The 26,660-nt window shown below is 47.7% G+C and overlaps 1 protein-coding gene across 2 annotated transcripts; it reads right to left on the bottom strand.

Moving 5' to 3' along the window:
• LOC310833317 (nuclear receptor subfamily 2 group F member 5-like) lies at positions 1–26,660 on the bottom strand. Of its 2 annotated transcripts, XM_083715965.1 has the most exons (4): positions 26,215–26,660; positions 22,738–24,032; positions 13,390–13,917; positions 1–1,712 (listed from the first exon to the last, which is right to left on the bottom strand). In XM_083715965.1, the coding sequence occupies exons 2-4, from the start codon at positions 23,084–23,086 to the stop codon at positions 1,438–1,440; spliced, it is 1,152 nt and encodes a 383-aa protein (XP_083572091.1). In that variant the 5' UTR covers positions 23,087–24,032; positions 26,215–26,660; the 3' UTR covers positions 1–1,437. The 2 variants fall into 2 exon arrangements, with proteins under 2 accessions (XP_083572091.1, XP_083572092.1); XM_083715966.1 differs by lacking the exon at positions 26,215–26,660 and having other exon boundaries at positions 22,738–24,043.

The raw sequence follows: 26,660 nt of genomic DNA, 5'->3' as shown, positions 1-26,660 counted from the left end.
GCAATCATCAATTTTAATTATAATGCCAGCTCCATCATTTTTTTTTTTAAATTAAATCTACTTGATGGATGCTGCAATTTTCCTGGTTTTTTATTTTTTCATCGTCTCCCCTCATCCCGCCATCCAAGGAAGGAACCCACAATCCATAAGATGAGATCTTCCGCTGCTGCGCTTACAAAGAAACCATCCGAAATTAAAAAAAATTATGGGTGTTGAAATGTATGTAAGTACATTTAGCTGGGCAACGGGGGTAGGATATAATCTGAGTTTATTTTATTTTATAAATAGCATGTTTCCCCCTCCAGGTTAGAGACATCCCAAATCATTTTGCCCCTCCTTTAGATTAAAAAAAGAAGCAGTAGTCGTCTTGCCCCCGTCTATCTCCTCTTTTTTGCACATGAATGGAATCAACTGCCCCCCCCCCCCCGACTCCAATTCTGGGTTTGTTCGTTTTTTTTCTGTATCTCTTCCGCTTCAGTTCATGAATAGGGTATGATAGTCACCATGACTCCCAAACATCATAGATTGTAGACAGTTCCCTAGGCCGTAAAGGCCCACGGGGAAGGAGTCTTGGAAGATATGTGGGCTTTTTGCAGTATTGTAAAGGACACTTTCACACATATTGGCCTGAAGAAGGAAGTCCTTGTTATAAAAAGAAAAAGAAAAGAAAAGCAGGCTGAGGAGGCAAGTCTTTTCTTTTTGATCGGTCTGAAGAGGCAAGTCTTTTTTTTCCCAATTGCCCCAGCCCTTTTCTCCCTCTTTACACATTTATGCACAAACGCAAAAGGGAAAGTTTGAGGATTGTTTGAGGTGCCATTGCACAACTGAGGCTCAGCAAGCCACATGTGTTTTTGCGCATCGCCAAGTTTGTATCGCAATCCACTGCAAACCTTCTCCTAGGTGGGCCGTTCAGCCAACATGCTGTCAACAAAACATTCACCAGTTGAGAAGGTGGGCCCAAGGAAGACCCACCAATGAAGCTATAGAAATCTCTTAGACATGGGACAACGAAAGATCTCAGGTTCTCAATCCATAATGCCATTGTTCCAGTTTAATTCCTTGAGGGGCAAAGACATTCTTGTAGGCAAAGCACATTTTTAAAAATAATCATCCAAGGATCAAGCTCATTTTAAGAAAACGGCTGCCATTTTGTTTTGTCTGCGATATAAATATGGAAGGGCAGGCTTTTCCAAAGACACTCCCACCCCCCTTGGGGGATTAGAAGGAACCAGGAAAGCAACCTCAAGCTCCACCTCCTTGATGTCATTTCCTGGTTGTCTCGAGGGCCGCCATTTTGGAGGGAGCACAGGTGAGACGCTCTGGCTCCCTGAGTGACAGCCCACCGCTATCTGCGCACCAACAAGGCCCCCGTCGCCCAGTTTGTGGGGCAAAGGCAACGGCAAGGCTGCAGTCACGGCCTCCAACCCCCGGCTGCTTTCACTGCATGGAGATGTAGGGCCAGTTGAAGCTGGACCCGGAAAGCAGCATGTCTCGAATCAGCGTCTCGATGGGGGTCTTGCCTACCAAGCGCACAAAGAAAAGCTGCTCAATCACAGGGGCGGAGACGATGCGCAGCGAGGGGAGGCGAAGGAGGAGGCGCCCAAATCGGCTGGGCTGATTGGGGTACTGGTTCCGGACGTACTCTTCCAAGGCACACTGGGACTTCTCCTGGACATTCTCCACATGGCACAAGTCCGTCAGCCCCACCGCATCTGCAAGGGGGAGAAGGAAAGAACGTTCGCAGGGGAGATCAACTGATCGGCGTGAGAGCCCAGCTGATGGATCTGGCTAGAGAAGATCCCATCTGGGCCAGCACCCTATTCTCTTTTTTATATACAGTGGTGCCCCGCAAGACGAATGCCTTGCAAGACGGAAAACGCGCTAGACGAAAGGGTTTTCAGTTTTGGAGGTGCTTCGCAAAACGAATTTCCTATGGGCTTGCTTCGCAAGACGAAAATGTCTTGCAGGTTCCTGCGGGTTTTTTTTTCCTTCCCCCCCCCTTTTTCTAAGCCGCTAAGCCGCTTATCTGTTTATCCGATAAGCCGATAAGCCGCTAATAGCCGCTAATAGCCGCTAATAGCGCTAATCCGCTAAGCCGTCAATGGGCTTGCTTCGCAAGACGAAAAAACTGCTAGATTAAGAGACTCGCGGAACGGATTAATTTCGTCTTGCGAGGCACCACTGTATATAATAATTTATTATTATTTTCCTTACACATACTTTTACAGTCCTTATACATACTTTTACAGTACAATACAATAAATCACAGGGACGTGGGTGGTGCTGTGGGTTAAACCACAGAGCCTAGGACTTGCTGATCAGAAGGCCTGCGGTTCGAAACCCCATGACGGGGTGAGCTCCCGTTGCTCGGTCCCTGCTCCTGCCAACCTAGCATTCCGAAAGCACCTCAAAGTGCAAGTAGATAAATAGGTACCGCTCTGGCGGGAAGGTAAATGGCATTTCTGTGCGCTGCTCTGGTTCGCCAGAAGCGGCTTAGTCATGCTGGCCACATGACGCGGAAGCTGTACGCTGGCTCCCTCGGCCAATGAAGCAAGATGAGCGCCGCAACCCCAGAGTTGGCCACGACTGGATCTAATGGTCAGGGGTCCCTTTACCTTTACAATAAATCACATAGATACTATTAGCTCTGCCGAGCTTGCGACTTCCCTCCATCCCTTCAGCGAGTATCCCTTATTTTCTTACATCGCGAATTCCATTTATAAACCTTGTATCTGCCGTACATTGTAAAAGCTATTTCAGTCCTGCCAGTGTTTTTAAAGTTTTGCATTTATCCTTTATATACACCATAAATTTACTCCAATTCTCTTGAAACCTCTGATCGTCCTGGTCCCGAATTCTTCCCGTCAGTTTGGCTAACTCCGCATAGCTCATCATTTTCGTCTGCCACTCCGCAATGGTGGGAACTTCTTGCAATTTCCAGTTTGGGGCAAGCATGTTTCTTGCCGCTGCTGTGGCGTACATAAAAAGTCTTTGGTCCACTTTCTTAATTTCCTTCCCCATCAAACCCAATAAAAAGGCTTCTTTTGGGGGGGGGAGGTGTATTTAAATATTCTCTTGAGTTCATTGTAAATTAACTCCCCAGAATTCTTAGCTTTATCACAAGCCCACCACTTGTAGTAAAAGTCACCATCCGTTGGCAGTTGAAAATGATGGAGTTTATGAAGCTGGCTGATCTCACCGGGAGAATCCGCGACCAGAAAGAAGAGGAATACGAAGAAGATTGGAAGAAATTTAAAGAGTATTTGAATAAATATTGTAATATTAAAGATATGTAATCACCTGAAAGAATCAATTAGGCCTAGGATTAAATTGGGATTAATTAAATAAATAAATAAGAAAATATACGATAAGAAAAGTTAGGAAATATGATTTTGACTGTGATATGGTTTTATGAAATAATGATATTGGAAACGGCTATATATAATTACTAAGAAACTCAGATGGAAGAGATTTGAGGAAGTCAAGTAATTTTTTTATGAAGATGGATTTTGATTGATTAATTAAGTTTTAGCTTATGTGGTGATTTGATGTATTTTATGTGTTATGTTCTTTTTCCTTTTTCCATTTCATTCTTTTTTCTTTATTACTGTTGGCTTTTTCTTCTGTTATGTTTATGTATGGAAAATAATAAATATTATTTTTTTTAAAAAAAAAGTCACCATCCGCTAGGCCAGCATCCTATTCTCACAGAGGGCAAACAAATGCCCAAGGGGAAGCCCACACCAGGGCCACAGCACAATCGAAAGTCCGGCTCCTCCAGCCTGGACAACCCTGGATTTACAGAAGCCGGCGCAGGGCCAGGGAGAAAAGTACCGTATTGTAGTACCCCGAGCCAGGGAGAAAAGTACCGTATTGGCCCGAATATAAGCCGCACCTGAATATACGCCACACCTTTAAAATTTCGCAGGCACTCACACCCGTTCCATTTTACCGTATGCCTGTTTCAGCAGCGATATCGCAAAAGTCAGTTTTTGTAAGGTCGCGAATTGAAGCAGCACTTTAACTTTTCACGGTCGGAATTTGGAGAGGGGAAATGTGCCGCTTATTTTTGGGTCAATACGGTAACTTTACAACCTTCAGAAGACAGCCCTGTACAGTGGTACCTCGGGTTAAGTACTTAATTCGTTCCAGAGGTCCGTACTTAACCTGAAACTGTTCTTAACCTGAAGCACCACTTTAGCTAATGGGGCCTCCCGCTGCCGCCGTGCGATTTCTGTTCTCATCCTGACGCAAAGTTCTTAACCCGAGGTACTATTTCTGGGTTAGCGGAGTCTGTAACCTGAAGCATATGTATCCCGAGGTACCACTGTATAGGGAAGGTTTTTTCAAATGGTTCAAGTTTTATTATGTTTTTATATATGTTGGAAGCTCCCAGAGTGGCTGGGGCAACCCAGTCAAGATTGGCAGGGTATAAATAGTAAAATAACAACAGCAACAATAAGGGAATAGAGCATCTCTATTTTCACTGGAGAAATGTTGGTGTTTATGCAACTTTCCCCATCTGTGATTCCTAGCACCTAGTATTAAGAGACATACAGTCATACCTTGGTTCTCGAACGCCTTGGAACTCGCATGTTTTGGCTCCCGAACACCGAAAACCCGGAAGTATGTGTTCCAGTTTTGAACGTTTTTCAGAAGCCGAATATCCAGTGCAGCCTCCACTTAAGCTCCTGTAGCCAATCGGAAGCTGCGCCTTGGTTTTTGAACAGTTTCGGGAGCCGAACGGACTCCCGGGACGGATTAGGTTCAAGAACCAAGGTTCCACTGAACTACCCCTAACAATGGAGGTCAAATATATCCGTCATGGTTAGCAGCCGTCGATAGCCCTAGTATGCGCTATGAATTATAAAAACCATACGAGTTGGTGACCACCATTGCCTAGAGTCTGGCTGTGCACTGTGCGATGGTATCCTTCCATTTTCCCCACCCTGAGTCATCATTTCATCATTCAGGACAGACAAAAGGAAGCCTTTCCTGCAGGGCATAGGGGAATTATGGAACTCCACAAGAGGCAGGGGTGGCCACCAACTCGGATGGGTTTAAAAGAGCATTGGCACATATCAGCCTAACATCAATCTATAAATGGCTGTCACTGAAACTGCTCCCCCGTGGTATAGCTCCACTGATCCTTTGCGACCAGTTCCAGTCAGGCTGACAGACAGCAGCCCTGAACACTCTTCAAAAACTGGGTTTTGCCCCTCAAGCCCTTCTAAGTCTGGGCTCGGGCCAAGCAAAAGCAATGGATAGGCAAAGAATTATAGACACCGAGAGACAACAGGACTGCTTAAGGTGCCCCGACTACAAAATTGTAGAAATCGAGAGAGATATAGATGCACCAGCAGCAAATCTCTTTTTTCTTGTATCCAAAAATGGAAGAACGGCTTTTACACTTGCCAGAAAGCTCGGCTCTGCGCTTGCCAGTCTTGGAAGGATCCTTTTAAAAAGTCCCATATGACCAGAGAATTTGCGCCTGTCCTTTGGGGAATATAGGTAAAGATAAAGGGACCCCTGACCAATGGGTCCAGTCGTGGCCGACTCTGGGGTTGCGGCGCTCATCTCGCTTTATTGGCTGAGGGAGCCGGCGTACAGCTTCCGGGTCATGTGGCCTGCATGACTAAGCCGCTTCTGGCGAACCAGAGCAGCACACAGAAACACCGTTTACCTTCCCACCAGAGCAGTACCTATTTATCTACTTGCACTTTGACGTGCTTTCGAACTGCTAGGTTGGCAGGAGCAGGGACCAAGCAACGGGAGCTCATCCCGTCACAGGGATTCGAACCACCAACCTTCTGATCGGCAAGTCCTAGGCTCTGTGGTTCAACCCACAGCGCCACCCGCGTCCCAATGGGGAATATATAGGAAGCCCTGAACACATATTTTTTAGATGTTCCTTTTACAATGAAGCACGTAGAGAAACCTTTGACCCCCTGCTGGTGAGGCTTGCTGACCTCCCGGTAAAGCAAAAATTTGATCTTTTCCTCTTAGGCAAAGACCCCAAGACAACCCGGATGGTTGCCAGATTCTGCGCACAGATCTGTAGGCGCAGACCATCGCCCAATTCAATCTAGTTAGAAAATTCCCAACCCGGATCCACGGGCGATTTTGGATCATTTCTCTAAGGTAGTCTATTTTAAAGTTTTTATGTGTTTATATGCCTATTTGTGTTTATATGCCTATATGTCCCCTATAGGGGACGTGGGTGGCGCTGTGGGTTAAACCACAGAGCCCAGGACTTGCTGATCAGAAGGTCGGCGGTTCGAATCCCCGCAACGGGGTGAGCTCCCGTTGCTCGGTCCCTGCTCCTGCCAGCCTAGCAGTTCAAAAGCACTTCAAAGTGCAAGTAGATAAATAGGTACCACTCCGGTGGGAAGGTAAAAGGTGTTTCCGTGCGCTGCTCTGGTTCGCCAGAAGCGGCTTAGTCATGCTGGCCACATGACCCGGAAGCTGTACGCTGGCTCCATTGGCCAATAAAGCGAGATGAGCGCCACAACCCCAGAGTCGGCCACAACTGGACCTAATGGTCAGAGGTCCCTTTACCTCCTTTACTATGCCTATCGCACTTTAAACTCAAATTCCATTGTTGTATATATTGGGATTGTAGTTCCATTTGTGTTTCTCAAGCTGGTCTCTGACCATAATAAATTTCGTGTTCATGAGTGCCATTGATGGCTAGTAGCCACGATGGCTGCGCTCTGCCTCTGTGGGTCAGAGACAGCAATGTTTCTAAATTCCAGTTGCCGAAAAACACAGGAAAGGAGAGAATTCTCTTGTGCTCAAGTCCTACTTGTGATCTTACCATTCAGGTATTGGCCTCAGTGAAAACAGGATGCTAGACTGAGGGTCTTCTTCCTTTCTTCAGTCTTAGGTGATTCTTGAATCATCACTTTGCCAAATTCAGTCATTTTACCCTCTCACCCTGACCTAGCCACTGTGATCCATGCAACGGTCACCTCCAGACTGGATTATTGTAACTCACTCTACGTGAGGCTGCCCTTGAGACTGACGCAGAAACTCCAGCGGGTGCAGAATGCCGCGGCGAGACTCCTTACTGGGTCCTCGCCGCGAGATCACATTCACCCAGTGCTCTACCAGCTGCACTGGCTCTCAGTGGAGTACAGGATCAGGTTTAAGGTGCTGGTTTTAACCTTTAAAGCCCTATACGGCCTAGGACCCTTGTACCTACGGGACCGCCTCTCTTGGTACGTCCCACGGAGGACCTTACGGTCTTCAAACAAAAACATTTGGAGGTCCCGGGCCACAGGGAAGTTAGGCTGGCCTCAACCAGAGCCAGGGCTTTTTCGGCTGCGGCTCCGATCTGGTGGAACGCTCTGTCACAAGAGACTAGGGCCCTGCGGGACTTGACATCTTTCCGCAGGGCCTGCAAGAAAGAGCTGTTCCACCAGGCCTTTGGCCAGGGCACAGCCTGACCCCCTCCTTTGGTAATCTTTACAGAAGCCCAATGGTTGCCATGAATTTGATTTGAACTGATTTTATAATGAATTGATTTTGGAATGCCGTATTATTTTACTGCTGTTAGCCACTCTGAGCCCAGCTTCGGCTGGGGAGGCCAGGATATAAATAATAGGTACCATATTTTTCGTCCTATAGGGCGCACCGGCCCATAGGACGCACCTCGTTTTTTTTTTGGGGGGGGAATGAATAAAAAAAATTATTCCCCCCCCCAGCCGCGGCTGCCGCCCCAAGCCTCGCACGCTCGGCGTGCAAGGCTTGCGGACACTCGCCCGAAGCACGGGGAGTCCTCCGGAGGGCTCCCCGTGCTTCGGGCGGCAGGCTGCTGCCCACAAGCCTTGTGAGCCCGTGGGAACTCCCGCAGGGCTTGCAAGGCTTGCAGATAGCTTCCTGAAGCCTGGAGAGCGAGAGGGGTCAGTGCGCACCGATGCCTCTCGCTCTCCAGGCTTCAGCAAAAGCCTGCATTCGCCCCATAGGAAGCACACACATTTCCCCTTCATTTTGGAGGGGGGGAAGTGCGTCCTATGGGGCGAAAAATACGGTATTTATTTATTTATTTTTAACATCACCTCCCCCCCCCAAAAAAAAATTCCACAGAGCATAATTCCAGGATTCAATTAAGAGAATAGACATTTGAGGGTTGTTGTGTTCCCCCCCCCATGCCTGTTGAGAAGCATTCACCCCCCCCCCCAGCACTCCAGTGAAATACGTCTCCGAGGGCTGCCGTTTCCCAGCTTGAACGCAACCCTCAAGCTGAGTTCATCCCTCTCCCCCGTTGCGGGAGCCACAAAACAGCTCCATTCAGAGCCCCTCAAATGAGCGCCGTGGCTATTCAGGCCACGAACGCCGCCGCTATTGACAGAGGCCCCAAAAAGGGACCTCACCAAGAATCCATTCACAGCCGCCGCTTTTTTCTAACGCGGCATGGCTAACGCAAAAGACATTTAGCTGCGTGGGGAGAATGGGCCGCCCGTCGCCGGCATCAATAGCCGGGACTTGAAAACGCTTACTCTGGGCATGCTGTGTCGCAGGCCACCAAAGGGATGAAAGGAGCACCGGGATGTGTGCTAGTGGGGTGAGAAAGGGGGGGCAGCTAGATTTGGTTAATTAAAAAAACACACACAGAGATAAAGAGAGGCGGGGTGCTTATCTGCCAGTCGTGGCGCATTACTCCGGGAATCAAAGCAAAAAGTTTCTCCAGCACCTTTGTGAACTCGCCCCCTAACAAATGCTAGATGACCAGAGCAGACATGGGGACATGAGATGCAGGTTCTGTTCCAACCTATTCTTGCCAAGGTTGCAAGCTCATAAGGTTAAAGGTACAGTCTGGGGGTACAAAGGTCCCTCATTCTCTTAAAGGGACCCCTGACCATCAGGTCCAGTCGTGACCGACTCTGGGGTTGCGGCGCTCATCTCGCTTTATTGGCCGAGGGAGCCAGCATACAGCTTCCGGGTCATGTGGCCAGCATGACTAAGCCGCTTCTGTGGAACCAGAGCAGCGCACGGAAACGCCGTTTACCTTCCCGCCAGAGCGGTACCTATTTATCTACTTGCATTTTGACGTGCTTTCGAACTGCTAGGTTGGCAGGAGCAGGGACCGAGCAATGGGAGCTCACCCCGTTGCGGGGATTCAAACCGCCAACCTTCCGATCGGCAAGTCCTAGGCTCTGTGGTTTAACCCACAGCGCCACCCGCGTCCCTCTCACTCTCTTAGCTCTGTGCAAAGGCTGTGCGCCCAAACTTTCGACAGTTTCCATCTTGCGATAGCAAAGGCAAACTGGCCTGGGGGTGATTTCAGAAACCGACATACATTTTGGCAAGGCGAGCTCACTTAAGACGCAAGCAGAAAACCCCACACACACGCCCTGCCATCGCAAGCTCAGCTACCTGATGCCTTCAAGAAAATAGCCAGCACCGATCGATTGCAGGGCGGAATCAAGAGGTTGCCATTGAGATTCAACTAGTTTATAGACCGCTTTGCAAGACAATGGCATGAAAGCCATGTACATGGTTGAAACAGAATGCAAACAGAACACATGCTCAGAGGGCAGATAGAAACGTAAGAAGCCTCTGCTGGATCCTTCTAGCCCAGATGCCCTAATGGGAAACTCAGAAGCAGGATTCAAGCACAAGAGCAAATCTCTTCTCCTGCGGTTTCCAGGAACTGGTCTTCAGAAGCATCCCTGCCTTTGACTGTGGAGGCAGAGCATAGACAACATGGCTAGTAGCCCTCGATAGCCCTCTCCCGCTCCATGAATTTGTGTCATTCTTTTTTAAAGCCCCCAAGGCTTTTGCCCATCGCTGCTTCCTGCAGGAGGGAGTTTGACTATGTGCATTGCAAAGAAGCGCTTTCTTCTCTCTCCCCCGAATCTTCCAACATTCAGCTTCGTAACACGGCTTCCAGAACTTTGGGAGAGGGAGAAAAACTCTTCTCTATCCCCTTTCCCCTTGACACGCATGCAGTTTATTAAGCTCTGCTTCTGCAGAGGGCAGCTCTAGGTAGCGGTGCCAAGAGAAAGGTGAAGGGGAGGGTCACAGCTCACAGCACCTGCTTGGCATGCAGAAGGTCCCAGGTTAACACACACACACCCAGCAGCATCTCTAGGGAAGCTCCTGGCCTGAACTCACGGAGAGCGGCCACCAGTCGGTGTGGACAACACTGGGTTTGAGGGATATACAGTGGTGCCTTGCAAGACGAAATTCATCCGTTCCGCGGGTCTTTTCGTCTTGCGGTTTTTTCATCTTGCGAAGCACGGCTATTAGCGGATTAGCGCTATTAGCGGTTTAGCGGCTTAGCGGCTATTAGCGTCTTAGCGGCTATTAGCGGCTTAGTGGCTTAGAAAAGGGGGGGAGGGAAAAAACTCGCAAGAACTCGCAAGACGTTTCGTCTTGCGAAGCAAGCCCATAGGGAAATTCGTCTTGCGAAGCACCTCAAAAGACAGAAAACTCTTTCGTCTAGCGGGTTTTTCGTCTTGCGAGGCATTCGTCTTGCGGGGCACCACTGTATAATAAATTTATTATTATTATTATTATTATTATTATTATTATTATTATTACTATTACCCTCCCTATTATTATTACTATTACTATTACCCTGCCTACCCTGCCTATCCACTCTGGGTGGCTCCCAACAGAATATTAAAAACACGATACAACAGCATCCTGTTCTCACCGTGGTCAGCCTGTGGGAAGCCAATAAAATAATAATTAATTATTATTATTATTATTATTATTATTATTATTTCCCCAGCCACTCTGGGCGGCTTCCAACAAAGATTAAAAATACATCAAAATGTCACACGTTAAAAACTTCCCTGAACAGGGCTGCCTTCAGATGTCTTCTGAAAGTCAGATAATTGTTTATCCCCTTGACATCTGATGGGAGGGTGTTCCACAGGGTGGGCGCCACCACCAAGAAGGCCCTCTGCCTGGTTCCCTGTAATCTCACTTCTTGCAGTGAGGGAACCACCAGAAGGCCCTCGGAGCTGGACCTCAGTGTCTGGGCTGAATGATGAAGGTGGAGACGCTCCTTCAGGCCTACTGGGCCGAGGCCATTCAGGGCTTTAAAGGTCAGCACCAACACTTTGAATTGTGCTTGGAAACATACTGGGAGCCCATGTAGGTCTTTCAGGGCTGGTGTTATATGGTCTTGGCAGCCGTCCCAGTCCCTAGTCTAGCTGCTGTGTTCTGGATTATTGGTAGTTTCCGGGGGGATTGATCCTCCAGGTCTGATTGACCTCTTGGCTTGGTTTATAGCAGCAGACTGGTGGCTATGGGAGGCAGGTCCTTTAGTTCAGAAATGGATTGTGCTCTCTTATTCTTCCCAAAGTGGCGAGTCGCTTCTGTTTCCCTCCAGCAGGAGGCGAGAGGGGGTCACTCCTCCACCCTCTGCTGGCATAACACAGAATGACTCCAGACCATGGTGGCTTTTTTGGCCATGCAGGTATTCATTAGTGTCCCGGGGTCATCTTGTCTGACCTCCCTCCAACTCAGATATAGGCAGGTGACCACCCCAAACTCTGCTTGCCAGCAAAAGGGGCCCATTTATGCTCTCTTCATCCAGTGGGCCAGGAATTGGTCCACCGACAGCAGGATAGCGAGCCCACCTTGGCTTGGTAACTTGTTCGAGCTCCTTGCTTGAACCTCTTGAGGAGCTTCCCCCATGCCTTTCTGCAACCTCCATACCTTCCTGGGGCATGGATTCCTTCATTAAAGGAAAAATCAAGCAACAGGGGGAAGAAGACTTTCTCATAGATCATCCTGGGACAGAATAAGGCAGCTAGACTGGGGACTGGGAGCGGCCACCAAGACCACATAATACCGGTTCTGAGAGATCTGCATTGGCTCCCAGGACATTTCCGGGCACAATTCAAAGCGTTGGTGCTGACCTTTGAAGCCCTAAACGGCCTCAGCCCAGTAGACCTGAAGGAGTGTCTCCACCCCATTGTTCAGCCCAGACACTGAGGTCCAGGGCCGAGGGCCTTCTGGCTGTTCCCTCCCTGCGAGAAGCGAAGCTACAGGGAACCAGGCAGAGGGCCTTCTCAGTGCTGGCGTTCCCCTGATCTCCCCTAACAACCGCTCGCCAGGAAAGGAAGGTGTTCCTGAAGCCATTCAGCATTGCAGCCACCTTTGAATTAATTGCGCAATCAGATCCAACACGATCAGAAGAGACCGGAATCCTGTTCTCCCCATGGCCAGCAAAGTGCTGCCCCCCCCACCCCCGCTGCCATGGCAAACCCACAGGCCCTCTCTCCTGCTGCGGTTTCCAACAACTGGGTATTCAGAAGCATCGCTTCCTCTTGACTGTGAAGGCAGAGCACAGCCATTAACCAACGACAGCCTTCTGTTCAGGCCATCTAAGATGGCAGATGTTATGTATTGAAGTTCTCACCCTGGCCAACAGGGGTATTGTGTATACAGTGGTACCTCGGGTTACAGATGCTTCAGGTTACAGCTGCTTCAGGTTACAGACTCCGCTAACGCAGAAATAGTACCTCGGGTTAAGAACTTTGCTTCAGGATGAGAACAGAAATCGTGCTCTGGCGGCTGCGGGAGGCCCCATTAGCTAAAGTGGTGCATCAGGTTAAGAACAGTTTCAGGTTAAGAACGGACCTTCGGAACGAATTAACTTCTTAACCCGAGGTACCACTGTATAGTTTTCACTCAGGTCCACGTTAAGTTAACTTAGGCAGGAAACCCTGGGCTGTTGTTGTACAATGTTGACAGCTGGCTGCCTATAAAAGCAGGCCGGCTGAGCTGTTTGCTATTCAGTTCAGTTCCAGCTTACTTATAAAGAACTACCGTATTTTTCGCTCTATAAGATGCACTTTTTCCCTCCTAAAAAGTAAGGGGAAATGTGTGTGCATCTTATGGAGCGAATGCAGGCTGCGCAGCTATCCCAGAAGCCAGAACAGCAAGAGGGATCGCTGCGCAGCGAAAGCAGGGGTCCCTCTTGCTGTTCTGACTTCACTTCACTGGAGAGGCACTGTGCAGCTTTCCCTCTCTGCACAGTGCCTCTTCAGTGAAGCGGGAGGAGAAACGGAGCCCCTTCCATTTCTCTTCCTGCTTTGCTGGAGAGGTGCTGCGCAGAGAGGGAGAGAATTTTTTTTTCCTGGTTCTCCTCCTCTAAAACTAGGTGCATCTTATGGTCAGGTGCGTCTTACAGAGCGAAAAATACGGTATTTGGAGAAATCTCTGTGTCGTTTGCTATGTCCACCCACTACTTAATAGCACACATCGCTGCCTCCTGCAGCACTGAGTTCCATAGTTTAACAATGCCCTGTGTGAAGGAGGACTTTCTCTGGCCTGCCCCGAATGATGAAATGGCGAGTCAGATCATGGCCATCATGGCCACCGATAGCCCTCTCCTCCTCCAATCCGGCAGCGCGCAATGCTCACCTGGGGTGAAGAGGACAATAGCCTTCAGGCAGGAGTACTCAGCCGAGTCAACGTGCAGAGCCTTCAGCTTCTCCACCTGCTCCTGGAAGACGCGGATGTGGTCCATGAAGGCCACCACGCGGTCGGCGGACATGGGCGAGGCGTGGAGGCCGGCGGCGGCCAGGAGGGGAGCCACGTGGAGAGGCATGGAGCACTGGGCGGCGTTGAGGACGAAGAGCTCGCTCCAGGTCATGCGCAGAAGGCAGACCTGGTCGGCCAACTGGAAGTCCGGGAAGAAGGGGATGTTCTTGGCCCACTCGATGGCACTGAAGAGGAGGCGGGCGGCCAGCTCGCAGATGTTCTCGATGCCCATGATGTTGTTGGGCTGCAGGCACTGGGCCCCATAGCGGGAAGTGGGGTAGGGCTCTGCCCGGAGGAGGAGAGAGATGAAGCCCGTCAGGTAGGAGTGGCAATTGTAGGGGTCTCCGTTGGCGAAGGGGTACTGGCCCGGGCTGGGCTGCGCGGGAGCCATGCGCCCCCGTTGCACGGCTGAAGGGAGACAAGAAGGGAGGGAGGGAGGGAGAAAATGATGTATAGGTTGTTTTTATATGCAATGGTGGCAGAAAGAAGAACGGAGGATGAAATGGATGGACTATGCAGAATTAGATAAACTAACAGGAAGGATTCGAAACCTGCGGGACCAGAGATTCTCAGATAGCTGGAGTCAATTTACAGACGATTTGAAAAGTAATTGTGATGAACAGATTGCGCTAGTAGGTCAGCAAGAAGTTTTGTAAGGTGAATTATTTGAAATATTGCAAAAAAAAAGACAATGAGGAGAATTATTAGTTAAGGATAATTAAAGGTAATATGGAATTAAGAAATGCATAATAAGTGATAAAGAACAGAAAATCATCAGAGGCGTTGACGGAAGTCCAAAAATATTGTATAAGATGAGAAGTTATGTTGTATGAATGTTGGAATTAATATGTTAAAAAAATTATAAAAATGTATATAAAAAAGAGAAAATGACGTATAGCTAATAAATAATAATAATAATTTATTATTTATACCCCACCCATCTGGCTGGGTTTCCCCAGCCACTCTGGGCAGCTTTCAATAAAATATTAACATACAATAGTCCATTAAACATTAAAAGCTTCCCTAAACAGGGCTGCCTTCAGATGTCTTCTAAAAGTCTGGTAGTTGTTTTTCTCTTTGACATCTAGTGGGAGGGCGTTCCACAGGGCGGGTGCCACTACCAAGAAGGCCCTCTGTAACTTGGCTTCTCATAGGGAGGGAACCGCTAGAAGGCCCTCGGAGCTGGACCTCAGTGTCCGGGCAGAACGATGGGGTGGAGACGCTCCTTCAGGTATCTAACTGGTTAAACTAGCAAAAAATGTACAAAACTAGAGAAAACAAGTGTAGGAAATGTAAAACAAGAGAAGGTACATTTTTTCATACGTGGTGAGACGCAAAATTGTTAAGAATTATTGAGAAATGATTTATAATGAAATGAAGGTGTTTAAAATAACCTTTGCCAAAAAAAAAAAACCGAGAAGCTTTCCTGTTAGGTATTACAGGAATGGACTTACCAAGATCACAAAAGAATTTGTTTATGTACGCAACCACGGCTGCACAAACAGCACAACACTGGAAAGAAGGAAGCGTCGCGGCTAAAGAAGATTGGCAAGTTAAATTAAAAGAATATGCTGAAACGGCAAAGTTGGCAATGAAATTAAGAGGAAGAGACGACAAGGAATTTAAGGAAGAATGGAAGGACTTTATTGGATATGTTCAGAAGCAATGTACACAGGTTAATACATTGGCAGGGTTTTGAGAATACTTGTAAATTTATTATGAGTGGACAATAAGTAATTCAAATTAAAACTTTATAATGGATATATAGTACATTGATATACAATGGAACCAAGGAAGGAATTAGGGGGAAAGTCAATTTGTTTTGTTTTGGTTTTTATTGTTGTTTGTTTTGTTTCTGTTATTGTTGGAAAATTAATAAAATGTTATTGGGGGGGGGAGAAGGGAGAAAGCACATGATTCTCGTCTCAGCATTTATTTCGTGAAACCAATATGCCGTTACGTTGTCCTGGGGTGGGGAAAATTTTATTTCCTGGGCTTCTGACTTTAGATTCTCTGTACTCACCACCCAAGCCTACTCAGGAAACGAAGGATGCATATGTTTCTATTTCATTTCCTTATTATTATTTTTCCATTTTGATTGCCAGTATGTGGTCTTTTTAATCGTTTTTATTTGGTTTTAAAAATGAAGAGTTGTAACAATACCAAATACACATTTCTCTGAATCTATTGTCAACATTTCCAACTGCGTATTATTTCAGTCTATATTTTGTATCACCTTGCCAACAAAGGTCCGTATAGTAAAAGCTATGGTTTTCCCAGTAGTGATGTATGAAAGTGAGAGCTGGACCATAAAGAAGGCTGATCGCTGAAGAATTGATGCTTTTGAATTCTGATGCTGGAGGAGACTCTTGAGAGTCCCATGGACTGCAAGAAGATCAACCCTCTCCATTCTGAAGGAAATCAGCCCTGAGTGCTAATTGGAAGGACGGATCATGAAGCTGAGGCTCCAAGACTTTGGCCACCTCATGAGAAGAGAAGACTCCCTGGAAAAGACCCTGATGTTGGGAAAGATGGAGGGCACAAGGAGAAGGGGATGAGAGAGGACGAGATGGTTGGACAGTGTTCTCTAAGCTACCAGCATGAGTTTGACCAAACTGCGGGAGGCAGTGGAAGACAGGAGTGCCTGGCGTGCTCTGGTCCAGGGGGCCACGAAGAGGCGGACACGACTAAACAACAACAATATTTTGTACCTGTCCATATTATACATCATATTTGTTCCATTACAAGCATTATTAGAATCCTGGTAATGTTTTCACCTGCTTTACAATGGTGTCCTAAATAAATTATAATTCCCCCCCCCCCCCATTCTTTCTTGAAGTTCACGTCTTCTTGATTCCTGAGCTTTCCGGTCAGTTTTGCCATTTCGGCACAGTCCAACAGCTTAGTTTGCCATTCCTCTGTCGTAGGGAGATTGCCAGTATGTTTTTAACAGAATTGTAAAGTTGGAAGGGACCCTTCTGGGGCCATCAAGTCCAACCCCGTACAACACAGGAATCTTATAGACAGATAGGTAAAGGTAAATGGACCCCTGACCATTAGGTCCAGTCGTGACCAACTCTGGGGTTGCAGCGCTCATCTCGCTTTACTGGCTGAGGGAGCCGGCGTACAGCTTCCGGGTCATGTGGCCAGCATGACTAAGCCGCTTCTGGCGAACCAGAGCAGCGCACGGAAACGCCGTTTACCTTCCCTCCAGAGCGGTACCTATTTATCTACTTGCACTTTGACGTGTTTTGGAACTGCTAGGTTGGCAGGAGCAGGGACTGAGCAACGGGAGCTCACCCCGTCACGGAGATTCAAACCATCGACCTTCTGATCGGCAAGTCCTAGGCTCTGTGGTTTAACCCACAGCGCCACCCGCGTCCCCTATAGACAGGTAATTTTAATTACATTGTTTAATTGTTTTTTTAATGGTTGTGCCCCTCAAAAAATAATAATAATTAGCAGTTCTTATTTTATTTGTAAGCCGCCTTGAGTCCCTGTCAGGGAAAAAGGCAGGATATAAATTGACCTATTATTATTATTATTATTATTATTATTATTATTATTATTATTATTTTGTTTGCTTTGTATATAGTATGATGCATTACCATGCCCTTGGGGTTGTTAGTATTCACAATGAAAAAGAAAACTGAAAATTAAGTAAGAAAGAACCGTCAAAATCGAGATGTGGAAAATATGGAAACAACGAGGAGAAACAGGACTAAGATGTGGAGATTTGCTTCAGAGAGCCAGACCCTGTGGAGCCCCGAGAAATTAATAATTATAATTTGGACTATAATTTGGTCTCTTTTTATTTTAGTTTTTTATTTTAATTGGAGCATTATGATTGGATATATTAATTGGATGTTTTTTATTGGAAAATAAATAAAAATGATTAAAAAAAAAACTTGTGTCTAGGCAAAGGGGAACCTGCCCCACTTCTTCCCCCACCTTCTGCATGATTGGCAGGAAGTATAGAAGTAACTGTGCGGTATAATGTATTGGGTAGCCAAATACAGATTAATTGAAAAAATTAATTGGAGATTAATTGGAAGCGAGATTAATTGGAAGTCAGTTTTAAATTTCTTTTCTACAAATTTTATAATTGTGTTCAATACCAGGAGTATATATGATGATAATTACATTAATCTTCTTATAGTGCAGTGGTTTGTTTGATTTTTCTGTTATTTGTTTGATTGTATGTTTGTTTACTTATATGCACGTCTGTTTTTCACAAATGTATTTATTTTAAATTAATAAAGATATATTAAAAAATAAAAAAGATTTTAAAAAACACTGCTGGGGGCCTGCATATATTTTGAGGCAGCGGCACTAGTTTCCTTTCTAATCTATGTACTTTTTGACACCTGTCCCAGAAATCCTGTACCTTTTTATCCTGCAAATGTTCCCACAATGGCCAAGCAGATGCCCACAAGCCAGACCCAAATGCCATGGCACTCCCCCCCCCCCCGTGGTTTCCTGGAACTGCTATTATTCAGCGGCTACTGCCTCCAACATCAGGGACGCGGGTGGCGCTGTGGGTTAACCCACAGAGCCTAGAACTTGCCAATCAAAAGGTCAGCGGTTCGAATCCCACGACAGGGTGAGCTCCCATTGCTCAGTCCTTGCTCCTGCCAACCTAGCAGTTTGAAAGCATGTCAATGTGCAAGTAGATAAATAGGTGCCGCTCCGGCGGGAAGGTAAACGGCGTTTCCGTGCGCTGCTCTGGTTCGCCAGAAGCGGCTTAGTCATGCTGGCCACACGACCCAGAAGCTGTACGCCGGCTCCCTTGGCCAATAAAGCGAGATGAGTGTTGCAACCCCAGAGCCGGCCATGACTGGACCTAATGGTCAGGGGTCCCTTTACCTTTACCTTACTGCCTCCAACAGTGGAGGCAGAAAATAGCCATTGCAGCCAGCAGATGTTGGTAGCCTCATCAGCCATTAATGTGTCCAATAGTCTTGCAAAGGAGCCCCTCTGCTTAAATGTGGAGGGAAAGAAATTGGACCTTAAGAAGCGATTCCTAAAAAAATAAAGAGGAGAAGAAAATGCAGAGGAACAGAGAGAAGGAGAGGGAAAAGGTAAATAACTTTGAAGGGGAAAGATGAAAAGGAAGAGGTGCTGTCCTACCCTGGGAGGTTCTTGGGAAGACAAAGATGGCATGAATCAAGGGGAATGAGGGAAGAAATTGCAGGAGCAGAGAGGAGGATGATTCAGCAATGGGCGCATGGTTGGGCACGGCAAGATAATCAAGATCTGCTTTCGCAAAAGGGTTGCAGAGGAAGAGGAAGGCAAAGAAAGGGAGAAAAGGAGGAGAGAAAGCAAAGAGTAGGGAGGAGGAGGCGTGGAGGGAATTGGGGGAAATGGAGAAATGGGGAACTGGCGGAAAGCAGGATAGAAAAGGGAGAGTCACAAAGGAAAATGGGAGGCGGGGAAAGCAGAAGAGGGATGGAAGGAAGATGAAGAATTAGGGTCCCTGCATAGGCACTTTTTATAGCGCTCTCATAAGAATGCAATGGGACACGGGTGGCACTGTGGGTTAAACCACAGAGCCTAAGACTTGCCAACCAGAAGGTTGGCGGTTTGAATCCCTGCGACGGGGTGAGCTCCCATTGCTCAGGCCCTGCTCCTGCCAACATAGCAGTTCGAAAGCACGTCAAAGTGCAAGTAGATAAATAGGTACCACTCTGGCGGGAAGGTAAACGGCGTTTCCATGCGCTGCTCTGGTTGGCCAGAAGCGGCTTAGTCATGCTGGCCACATGACCCGGAAGCTGTACGCTGGCTCCCTCGGCCAGTAAAACGAGATGAGCGCCGCAACCCCAGAGTTGGTCACGACTGGACCTAATGGTCAGGGGTCCCTTTACCTTTACTTTTAAGAATGCAATAAGAGCCCGCAGGATCAGGCCAAAGGGGTCCAGTCTAGTCCAACATCCTCTCCTCACCAAGGCAAATACCTGTAAGGAACTAGGGATGTAAATAGACTTCCTCCGGACCGTAAGGACATCAGAAGAGCGCGGCCACTGGGTCACGTCAAGTGGAGGCCTCGTGGTCTTGCCTCCTCTTTTCACAGTGCCATTCACATGCCCCTTTGGAAGCCCAAAAGGAGGGCCTGGGTGCAACAGCAGTGCTCTCCGCACTTGTGATTTGCAGCAACCGGCTTTCAGAAGCCGAGCAAAGCCACAGCAGCTGGTAGCCAACAGGGGCTAGTGCTAGTGACAAATAGCTCTCTCCCCTCCATCAATTTGTCCGGTCCTCTTTTCAAGCCTTGGTGGCTGCCTCTGCCCGCATGTGGGAGGGAGTTCCAGAGTCTAGCTATGTGTTGTGTGTAAAAGCTCTGGCTCTGGTTATCTCCCGCTTGGACTACTGCAATGTGCTCTATGTGGGGCTACCTTTGAAGGTGACCCGGAAACTACAACTAATCCAGAACACGGCCGCTAGACTGGTGACTGGGAGCGGCTGCTGAGACCACATAACACCAGTCTTGAAAGACCTACATTGGCTCCCAGTACGTTTCCGATCACAATTCAAAGTGTTGTTGCTGACCTTGAAAGCCCTAAACGGCCAACGGCCTCGGCCCAGTATACCTGAAGGAGCGTCTCCACCTCCATCGTTCTGCCCGGATACTAAGGTCCAGCACCGAGGGCCTTCTGGCGGTTAGCTCACTGCCAGAAGCCAAGTTACAGGTAACCAGGCAGAGGGCCTTCTCGGTGGTGGCGCCCGCCCTGTGGAACGCCCACCCACCAGATGTCAAAGAGAAAAACAACTACCAGACTTTTAGAAGACATCTGAAGGCAGCCCTGTTTAGGGACGATTTTAATATTTTGGGGGGAAGCCGCCCAGAGTGGCTGGGGAAGCCCAGGCAGATGGGCAGGGTATAAATAATAAATTATTATTATTATTCTTTTATCTGTCCCGAAGCTTCCCTGCATTCAGCTTCAAGACAGTGGCAGGGCAGCTATTTCCTTTCGACAGAGTTTGCCGCTGCAAAGGTTTTAGAACAGAAACTTCGCTTTGTTCCCAGTCGCTGCAAGTCCCAGAACTCCCTGCTGAAATCCTCCTCACTTTTCATGCCACAAATAAATTGAAATTAAACCAGGTTACCGCGGAGAATAGAAATAAATAAAATCAGGACAGGGGTGGAAGTAGCCGGTGCGCAAATCTGTCGATTTTAGTTTATCGTTTTCTCAGCCTTTAACTCAAATGGCCTGATTTAATTATTTGCCCTGCTTTTCATAGAATGGCAGAGTTGGAGGGGCACCCCCAAAGGTCATCTAGTCCAACCCCTACAATGCAAGAATCGCAGTTTGCACCTCTGGGTGGTAATAATGCACGGACATTGAGGAAACACTGCAGAACGCAGCTAATAAGGCAGGATGGTATGTGGATGGTTTAGGAAAAGGCCGTAGCTCAGTGGCAGAGCAAGGACCTTGCATGCACAAGGCCCTGAGTTCAATCCCTGACATCCCCAGGTACCGCTGAGAGAGACCCCTTGCCTGAAATCCTGGAGAGCTGCTGCCAGCCAGTGTAGACAACACAAAGCTAGATAGATCCAAGGGGCTGGCTTGGTGTAAGGCAGCTCCCAATTAAAACCAACCCTCTATTCAGAACCATGAGGACTAGCGTCTTCTTTTTTAATGGAATGAGAGCAGCTCAGGAGTAGAGCCATTGTTTTGCATGCCGAAGATCCCACATTTAATCCCTGCTTGAAACCCCTCTTCCAGAGGGGTTTCCAGAGAGCCTCTTCCAGTCAGCGGAGACAATAGTGAGCTAAATGGATCAGTGGTCAGACTCCGTATAAGACAAATTATTCTGTTCCTATGCACAAATATGCCATAACGCACCATTGGCTACTAAGGCACCAGTACCTTTTTAAAAAGCACCTTTCCCAGTATCAAGCATTTCAGACCAGCAGAGGAGGCCCTGGTAATAAGGGTGCCACCACTGGAGGCTGCCCAGTTGGCATTGACAGGGCCTCCTCGGTGGTGGCTCCCCATTTGTGAAATGCCTTCCCGAGCGAGTTGCGCCCACCTGCCTCGTAATCGACTTTCAGGAGGGATTTTAAAAACACCCCTCTTTACCCAGGTTGCCATTTGGGGGCTGAAAGACGACTGTTTCCGGCGACCGTCAGATCTCTGGACAGAGAAAAGGGGAAGACTTTTTCACACAGTGCATCGTTAAACTGCGGAACTCCCTCCCACAGGAGCCACTGGTGCCAACTGTGCTTTTGTGTGTTGCACTTTGTGCTTGCAGGTTTCCCATTGAGCCACTGTGAGAACAGGATCCTGGACTACATGAGCCATTGGCCTGATCCAGCGGGCTCTGCTTATGTTCTTTCTCTTCTCAAATGCTTTTCTACATGATTGATAGGTTTTCCACCCTGGGCTCCTTCGAGAGGAAGCGTGGGATATATAAACTGAATGAAGTGCTTTTGACACTCATGCCGTATCCTTTTAGGGCCCACGTTATTTTTGCGATTGTTAGCCGTTTCAGTACAGTGGTACCTCGGGTTACATACGCTTCAGGTTACAGACTCAGCTAACCCAGAAATAGTACCTTGGGTTAAGAACTTTGCTTCAGGATGAGAACAGAAATCGTGCTCCGGCAGCGCGGCAGCAGCGGGAGGCCCCATTAGCTAAAGTGGTGCTTCAGGTTAAGAACAGTTTCAGGTTAAGAACGGACCTCCAGAACGAATTAAATTCTTAACCCAAGGTACACACTGTACTGTGTTTTAGTTGGTGGAACCTGCCCTGGGAACTTAGGTTGAAGGGCAGGTAACGGATGAATACATAAATAATAGGACTATTGATGCATCGGTGACATTTCGCAGAATACATCCACAGAAAAAGAAAAACCAGGATCACAGGAAACTCAGTGCTTCTGGCACTGGCTGGCAGTCGCTCTCCAGGGCAAGAGAGCCTCTGCCAGCGGGGATGGAACCTGGGACCTTCTAAATGCCAAGCAGCTGCTCTGACCACTGAGCTACGCTCCTTCCCCTTGCTCTCCGGAGGAGCCCTAAGGCAGCAGTGAGGAGGCGAGCAAGAAAAGGGATGTCACAACTTCCAGAAAAGGAAAGAGCAAGAGAGATCCGAACAGGGAAAAACAGGGGAAGAAGAAGAAATGGAAGACTGGCCTCTGAAGGAGAGGGAGATTGCAAGAAAACAGAGAGAGAGAGGAAGAGAGAGAGGAGGACGAGATGCGTGGGACGCCCCCCCCCCTCAGGCAACCCACCTTCACGGCGCATGCCAACCTTGAGGCACTTGGTGAGACGGCAGTGCTGGCACTGGTTGCGGTGGTGTTGGTCGACGGGGCACTGGCGGCTGGCACGGCAGGTGTAGCTGAGGTTGCGGCGCACGGAGCGCTTGAAGAAGCTCTTGCAGCCCTCGCAGGTGAACTGGCCGTAGTGCTTCCCGCTGGCCTTGTCCCCGCACACCAGACAGTCCACGGCCGACGCCGACGCCTTGCCCTCCCCGCTGCTGCCCCCGCTGGGCTCCTGGGGGGCTGGGGCTGGCAGCTGCGGGGGGACCCCCGGAGGAACGCCAGGCAGCTCCTCCTGCCAGGGGGTCACCACCAGAGCCATCCTGGGAGAGGGGTGGTAAGGAAGGGGCAGGAAAGGAGGGGAGTGGGTGGGGAGAAAGGGGGTGAGAATTGCAGGGGGCTAGAGAGAGATCTAGCAGGGGGGGTTGGTTGGAGGAGCTATGGGGCTGGCTGCAGAGGCTGGGAGGTCAAGAAGGGGCAGCAGTGGGCAAGAGAATGACGGCTAGGGAGAGAAGGAAAGGATGAGATGGGCAGGAAGGCTGGGGAACGGGTGGACTGGAAGCGGACAAGAGGAGGAGAAAGGAGGGAGAGAAGGAAGGAAAGGAGGAGGAGGAGGGAAGAGGAATGGAGAAGGGCAGGGGGTGAGCGGCTGAAGTTTGGGAAGGAGGAGAGGGTGGAAAGGACCAGCCGTGAAGGAGCGAGAGAAAGAGGAAGCAGGTAGAAAGGAGGAAGAGGAAAATGAGGATGAAACAGATCCCAAAGAAAGCGGGGTTATAAATCTACTTTCCAGCAGAAGAGCAAACAACTGCATGCTTTGCAGGGTGGGGGGGGGGGGTAGGGAGAAGAATAAGGAATGAAAGGAGGGGCGTCTTTGGCAGCTTTCCCCCCCACTCCTCGCCCCACAAGACCGAGCAGGCAACTGTAAACGAAGGTTTTCTTCCAGGAAAAGCGGCAGAGGGAATCCCAAAATCCCCACTAGTAAGAATCAGTGCCGGGAGGGGAAATTGCAGTCGCCTCCCTCCATTTTCTTCCCCGTGGGTCTGTCTTCCCAAAGAAGCAGTCTGCCTTCTTTGCTGGAGAAAGAAGATCACAATGCCCCGATTTGGCAGAAGCCCAGCAGAGAGAAGGGAAGGAATCTCGGGTCTTCAGTTGCCAGAGGATGGAAAGCACGCAGGGTTATAACGACTCCGAAAAAGGTGCCCATAACCAGAGAGAAAACTTCTTCCAGTGAGGCAGCAGCTGGTAGCAGGCATTCAATCCTGACAGATCTGTGCATGGGGGTTTTGTTTTTTTTATTTTTTTAGGGAGAGGAAGGACAGGGAGAGAGAAAAGGTGCGAAAGGTTAGTTTATTTTTAAAAAGAGAGCTCAGCAAACATTGTGCAAGAAAGGCGAACCCGGTTGTCTAAAGTTCACATTCCCATCGAGTGTAAAATATACGACATCTTAAGATAGCCTTTTGGGGCTGTTCATCTGCCTTTTAAGGCAGTGGTGTCCCAAAAGGAACAGATAATGCAACTAACAAGTCTTTGAGAGGTAGTTCAAAGTCAGTCCTCCCCAAAAAATATTCTTTTAAAAAATGATGGTGGCTCCAAAGAAACGATCCATCAGATTTTGATGAGCTTCCGAAAGAGAGGGAGAGCCTTCATCCTAAACTGTCTCTGGGATGGGTGTTTCATCACCAGAAATGCCCGTCTCTGGGGTTTTAGTGTGCTTCTGCCTTTGGGGTGTGGGCAAATTGAAGCCATCTAAGCCAGGGCAAAGACCCCAATCTATCCTCTGTTTCTCTCCCCATTCTGTCCTTTCTATGATCAAAATCAACAGGCATTCAGATTTCAATTTTCAAGAAGGGAGAGTTTCTCTAGCAACAGAGAAAGAAAGTAGCTTGCATGAATGAGACAGATCTATTCCGGTGAACTATTTTTAGGATCAGGGAGCATGTGGGTTTAACTCTGAACCCCTGTATATATTTTTATTCTCCTATTGACCCCTGATCAAGGTATTAAATACAGCTGATGAAGATCATCTACAGATCAATGAGGGATTTGGGGGGGCGAGAGAATTTGTCTTTTTCCAAGCATAGCAAGAATTAAAATGATATTCCTTTTACCAAGGAATTGGTAAATTATTATCTCCAACCACCTCCTAATAATATATTTATGAATAAATGTCATTTCCCCCTATAGCAAGGAATGTCCATTGAATAATAAATAATATTTCTTAAAAGCTTTGTGCAAGAAGAAATGGCATCTAATTGTATTGATATTGCTACCTGCAAAATCTGTAATATCAGTAATGCAATACTGTTAAAAGCAATTCTGTACATTATTAGCAATATATTCCTATTAATACCTTGCTAATTTTACAGGTAATGGTAATTGATACATCATGATTAACAGCATTAGATTGCTGTTAATAAAATTACTAGTGATTACTGTTGATAACACTATTGTTGCTAATATTATTAGATCCTGTTTCCTTCTCTAGACATTAACGGTCATTAGTAACAACAGTCAATATTTAATAAATATTCATGCCACTGTATATACACAATTGTGTTAATCTTTCACCCTATTACAATTAAAACAACTTTATTAGCATTAGTAATATTTTTAACAGATGTCAAATCCTGCTACGGAAATTACATATAATTATTTCTTTAATTATAACAGAATATTTAGTACAATTAAACTCGTTTTGAATTACCATAATTTCATCCCACAGAAATAATAATTAATAATCCTAGAAAGTGATGCCAGTACAGATGAGTGGGCAAGTTTTTTGTTTTTCAGCTGAACACCAAAAGCCATCCTTAAACATCATTGCTGCAAGCAGCTAACATCAAATCTGTACTGTTTAAATCGTGTTGTTTTTTTAAAGAGAGCAAAATCAATTTGTGAAGTTTCTGCTTGTTTTGCAAATTCTCATACATTTCCCCCCAACGAAAGTTCTTTCTTTTTAATTTTTCTTTTCCGGGAGTCCTCCTTATCCTGTGTTGCTTTTGCGGGAGAGGGTGGGATAAACCTCTCCTGACACGGCACAAACCTTCACCCGTTTACTCAGGAGTAAGCGCCGCGCCCCTGCAGTCAGCGGAGGAGCTCGCTACTTTAGGAGGGAGTAAAACTCACAGGTAGGTGTGCCAATAGCACGATGTTGCCTCGTGTCATTTGCTACCTGAAAAGGGGAAAGTACCCCAAGAAATAAGGGAAAGCTTTTCTTCTCCAACAGGAAGACACACAAAAAATAGGCGCGCTCCATTGACTTACCACTGCACCCCCGAATAAATTCAAAAACAAATTCCTATCTGTCAGAGTGGGCAGCAATGACTTAACCACAAGCAAAACCACAAAGATAAAATATGGTTTAATAAGAATAATAATACCCCAAAGCGGGGGGGGAGGGGCATCTCCTTTATCGGAAAGGAAGAGGAATGAGGAGGGCAGTACCCAGACCTGCTAGAAAATCGCTTTTAATTCTCCTTCGGAATCCTGGAGAAGAAATTGATGGTTTTCTCTCTTTTTTCCCCCCTTTTCTTTTCTTTGAAGCAAATTCCGCCTGGGATGGGCTCTCGAGGCTGCTCCTTGCGCTTCTCCCTCCAGTGCAAAAAAAAGCAGCAGTTTCTTCTTTTGCGCGCAACGCGGCGGCCCCGATCCTGAAGTTGCGCCCGCGCGCAGCTCCCGCCCGCGCAAGCCGCCGGACAATGCTTCGGAATTTTTTATGTTATTTTTATTTTTTCCTCCCCCGCTTCCCTCAAAACTGGCTTTTAAAAAAAAAATTAAAATCCTAGAGGCGGAGCGGGCGAGGAACTTTTCTTTCCCGAGAGATGCGGCAGCGGCGGCAGCAGCAGCGTCGCTCCTCCGTCTCCGCTTGTCAATTTCGCTTCTCCGCCGCCGCTGCT

The sequence above is a fragment of the Podarcis gaigeae genome (genome assembly GCF_964106915.1).
Source record: "Podarcis gaigeae genome assembly, chromosome: 16".
NCBI classification, from domain to species: domain Eukaryota; kingdom Metazoa; phylum Chordata; class Lepidosauria; order Squamata; family Lacertidae; genus Podarcis; species Podarcis gaigeae.
Note: the sequence above shows the minus strand (reverse complement) of the source record. Positions and strands in the feature narration are given on the sequence as shown.

Bases quoted from the DNA above. Each gene is read 5' to 3' on its own strand.
- LOC310833317 (XM_083715965.1), bottom strand. From the start codon at position 23,086: ATGGCTCTGGTGGTGACCCCCTGGCAGGAGGAGCTGCCTGGCGTTCCT. The intron at 13,918-22,737 runs GTGGGTTGCCTG...GTCTCCCTTCAG, and splicing joins GGTTGGCATGCGCCGTGAAG to CCGTGCAACGGGGGCGCATG. The intron at 1,713-13,389 runs GTGAGCATTGCG...TCCCCCTTGCAG, and splicing joins TATTGTCCTCTTCACCCCAG to ATGCGGTGGGGCTGACGGAC.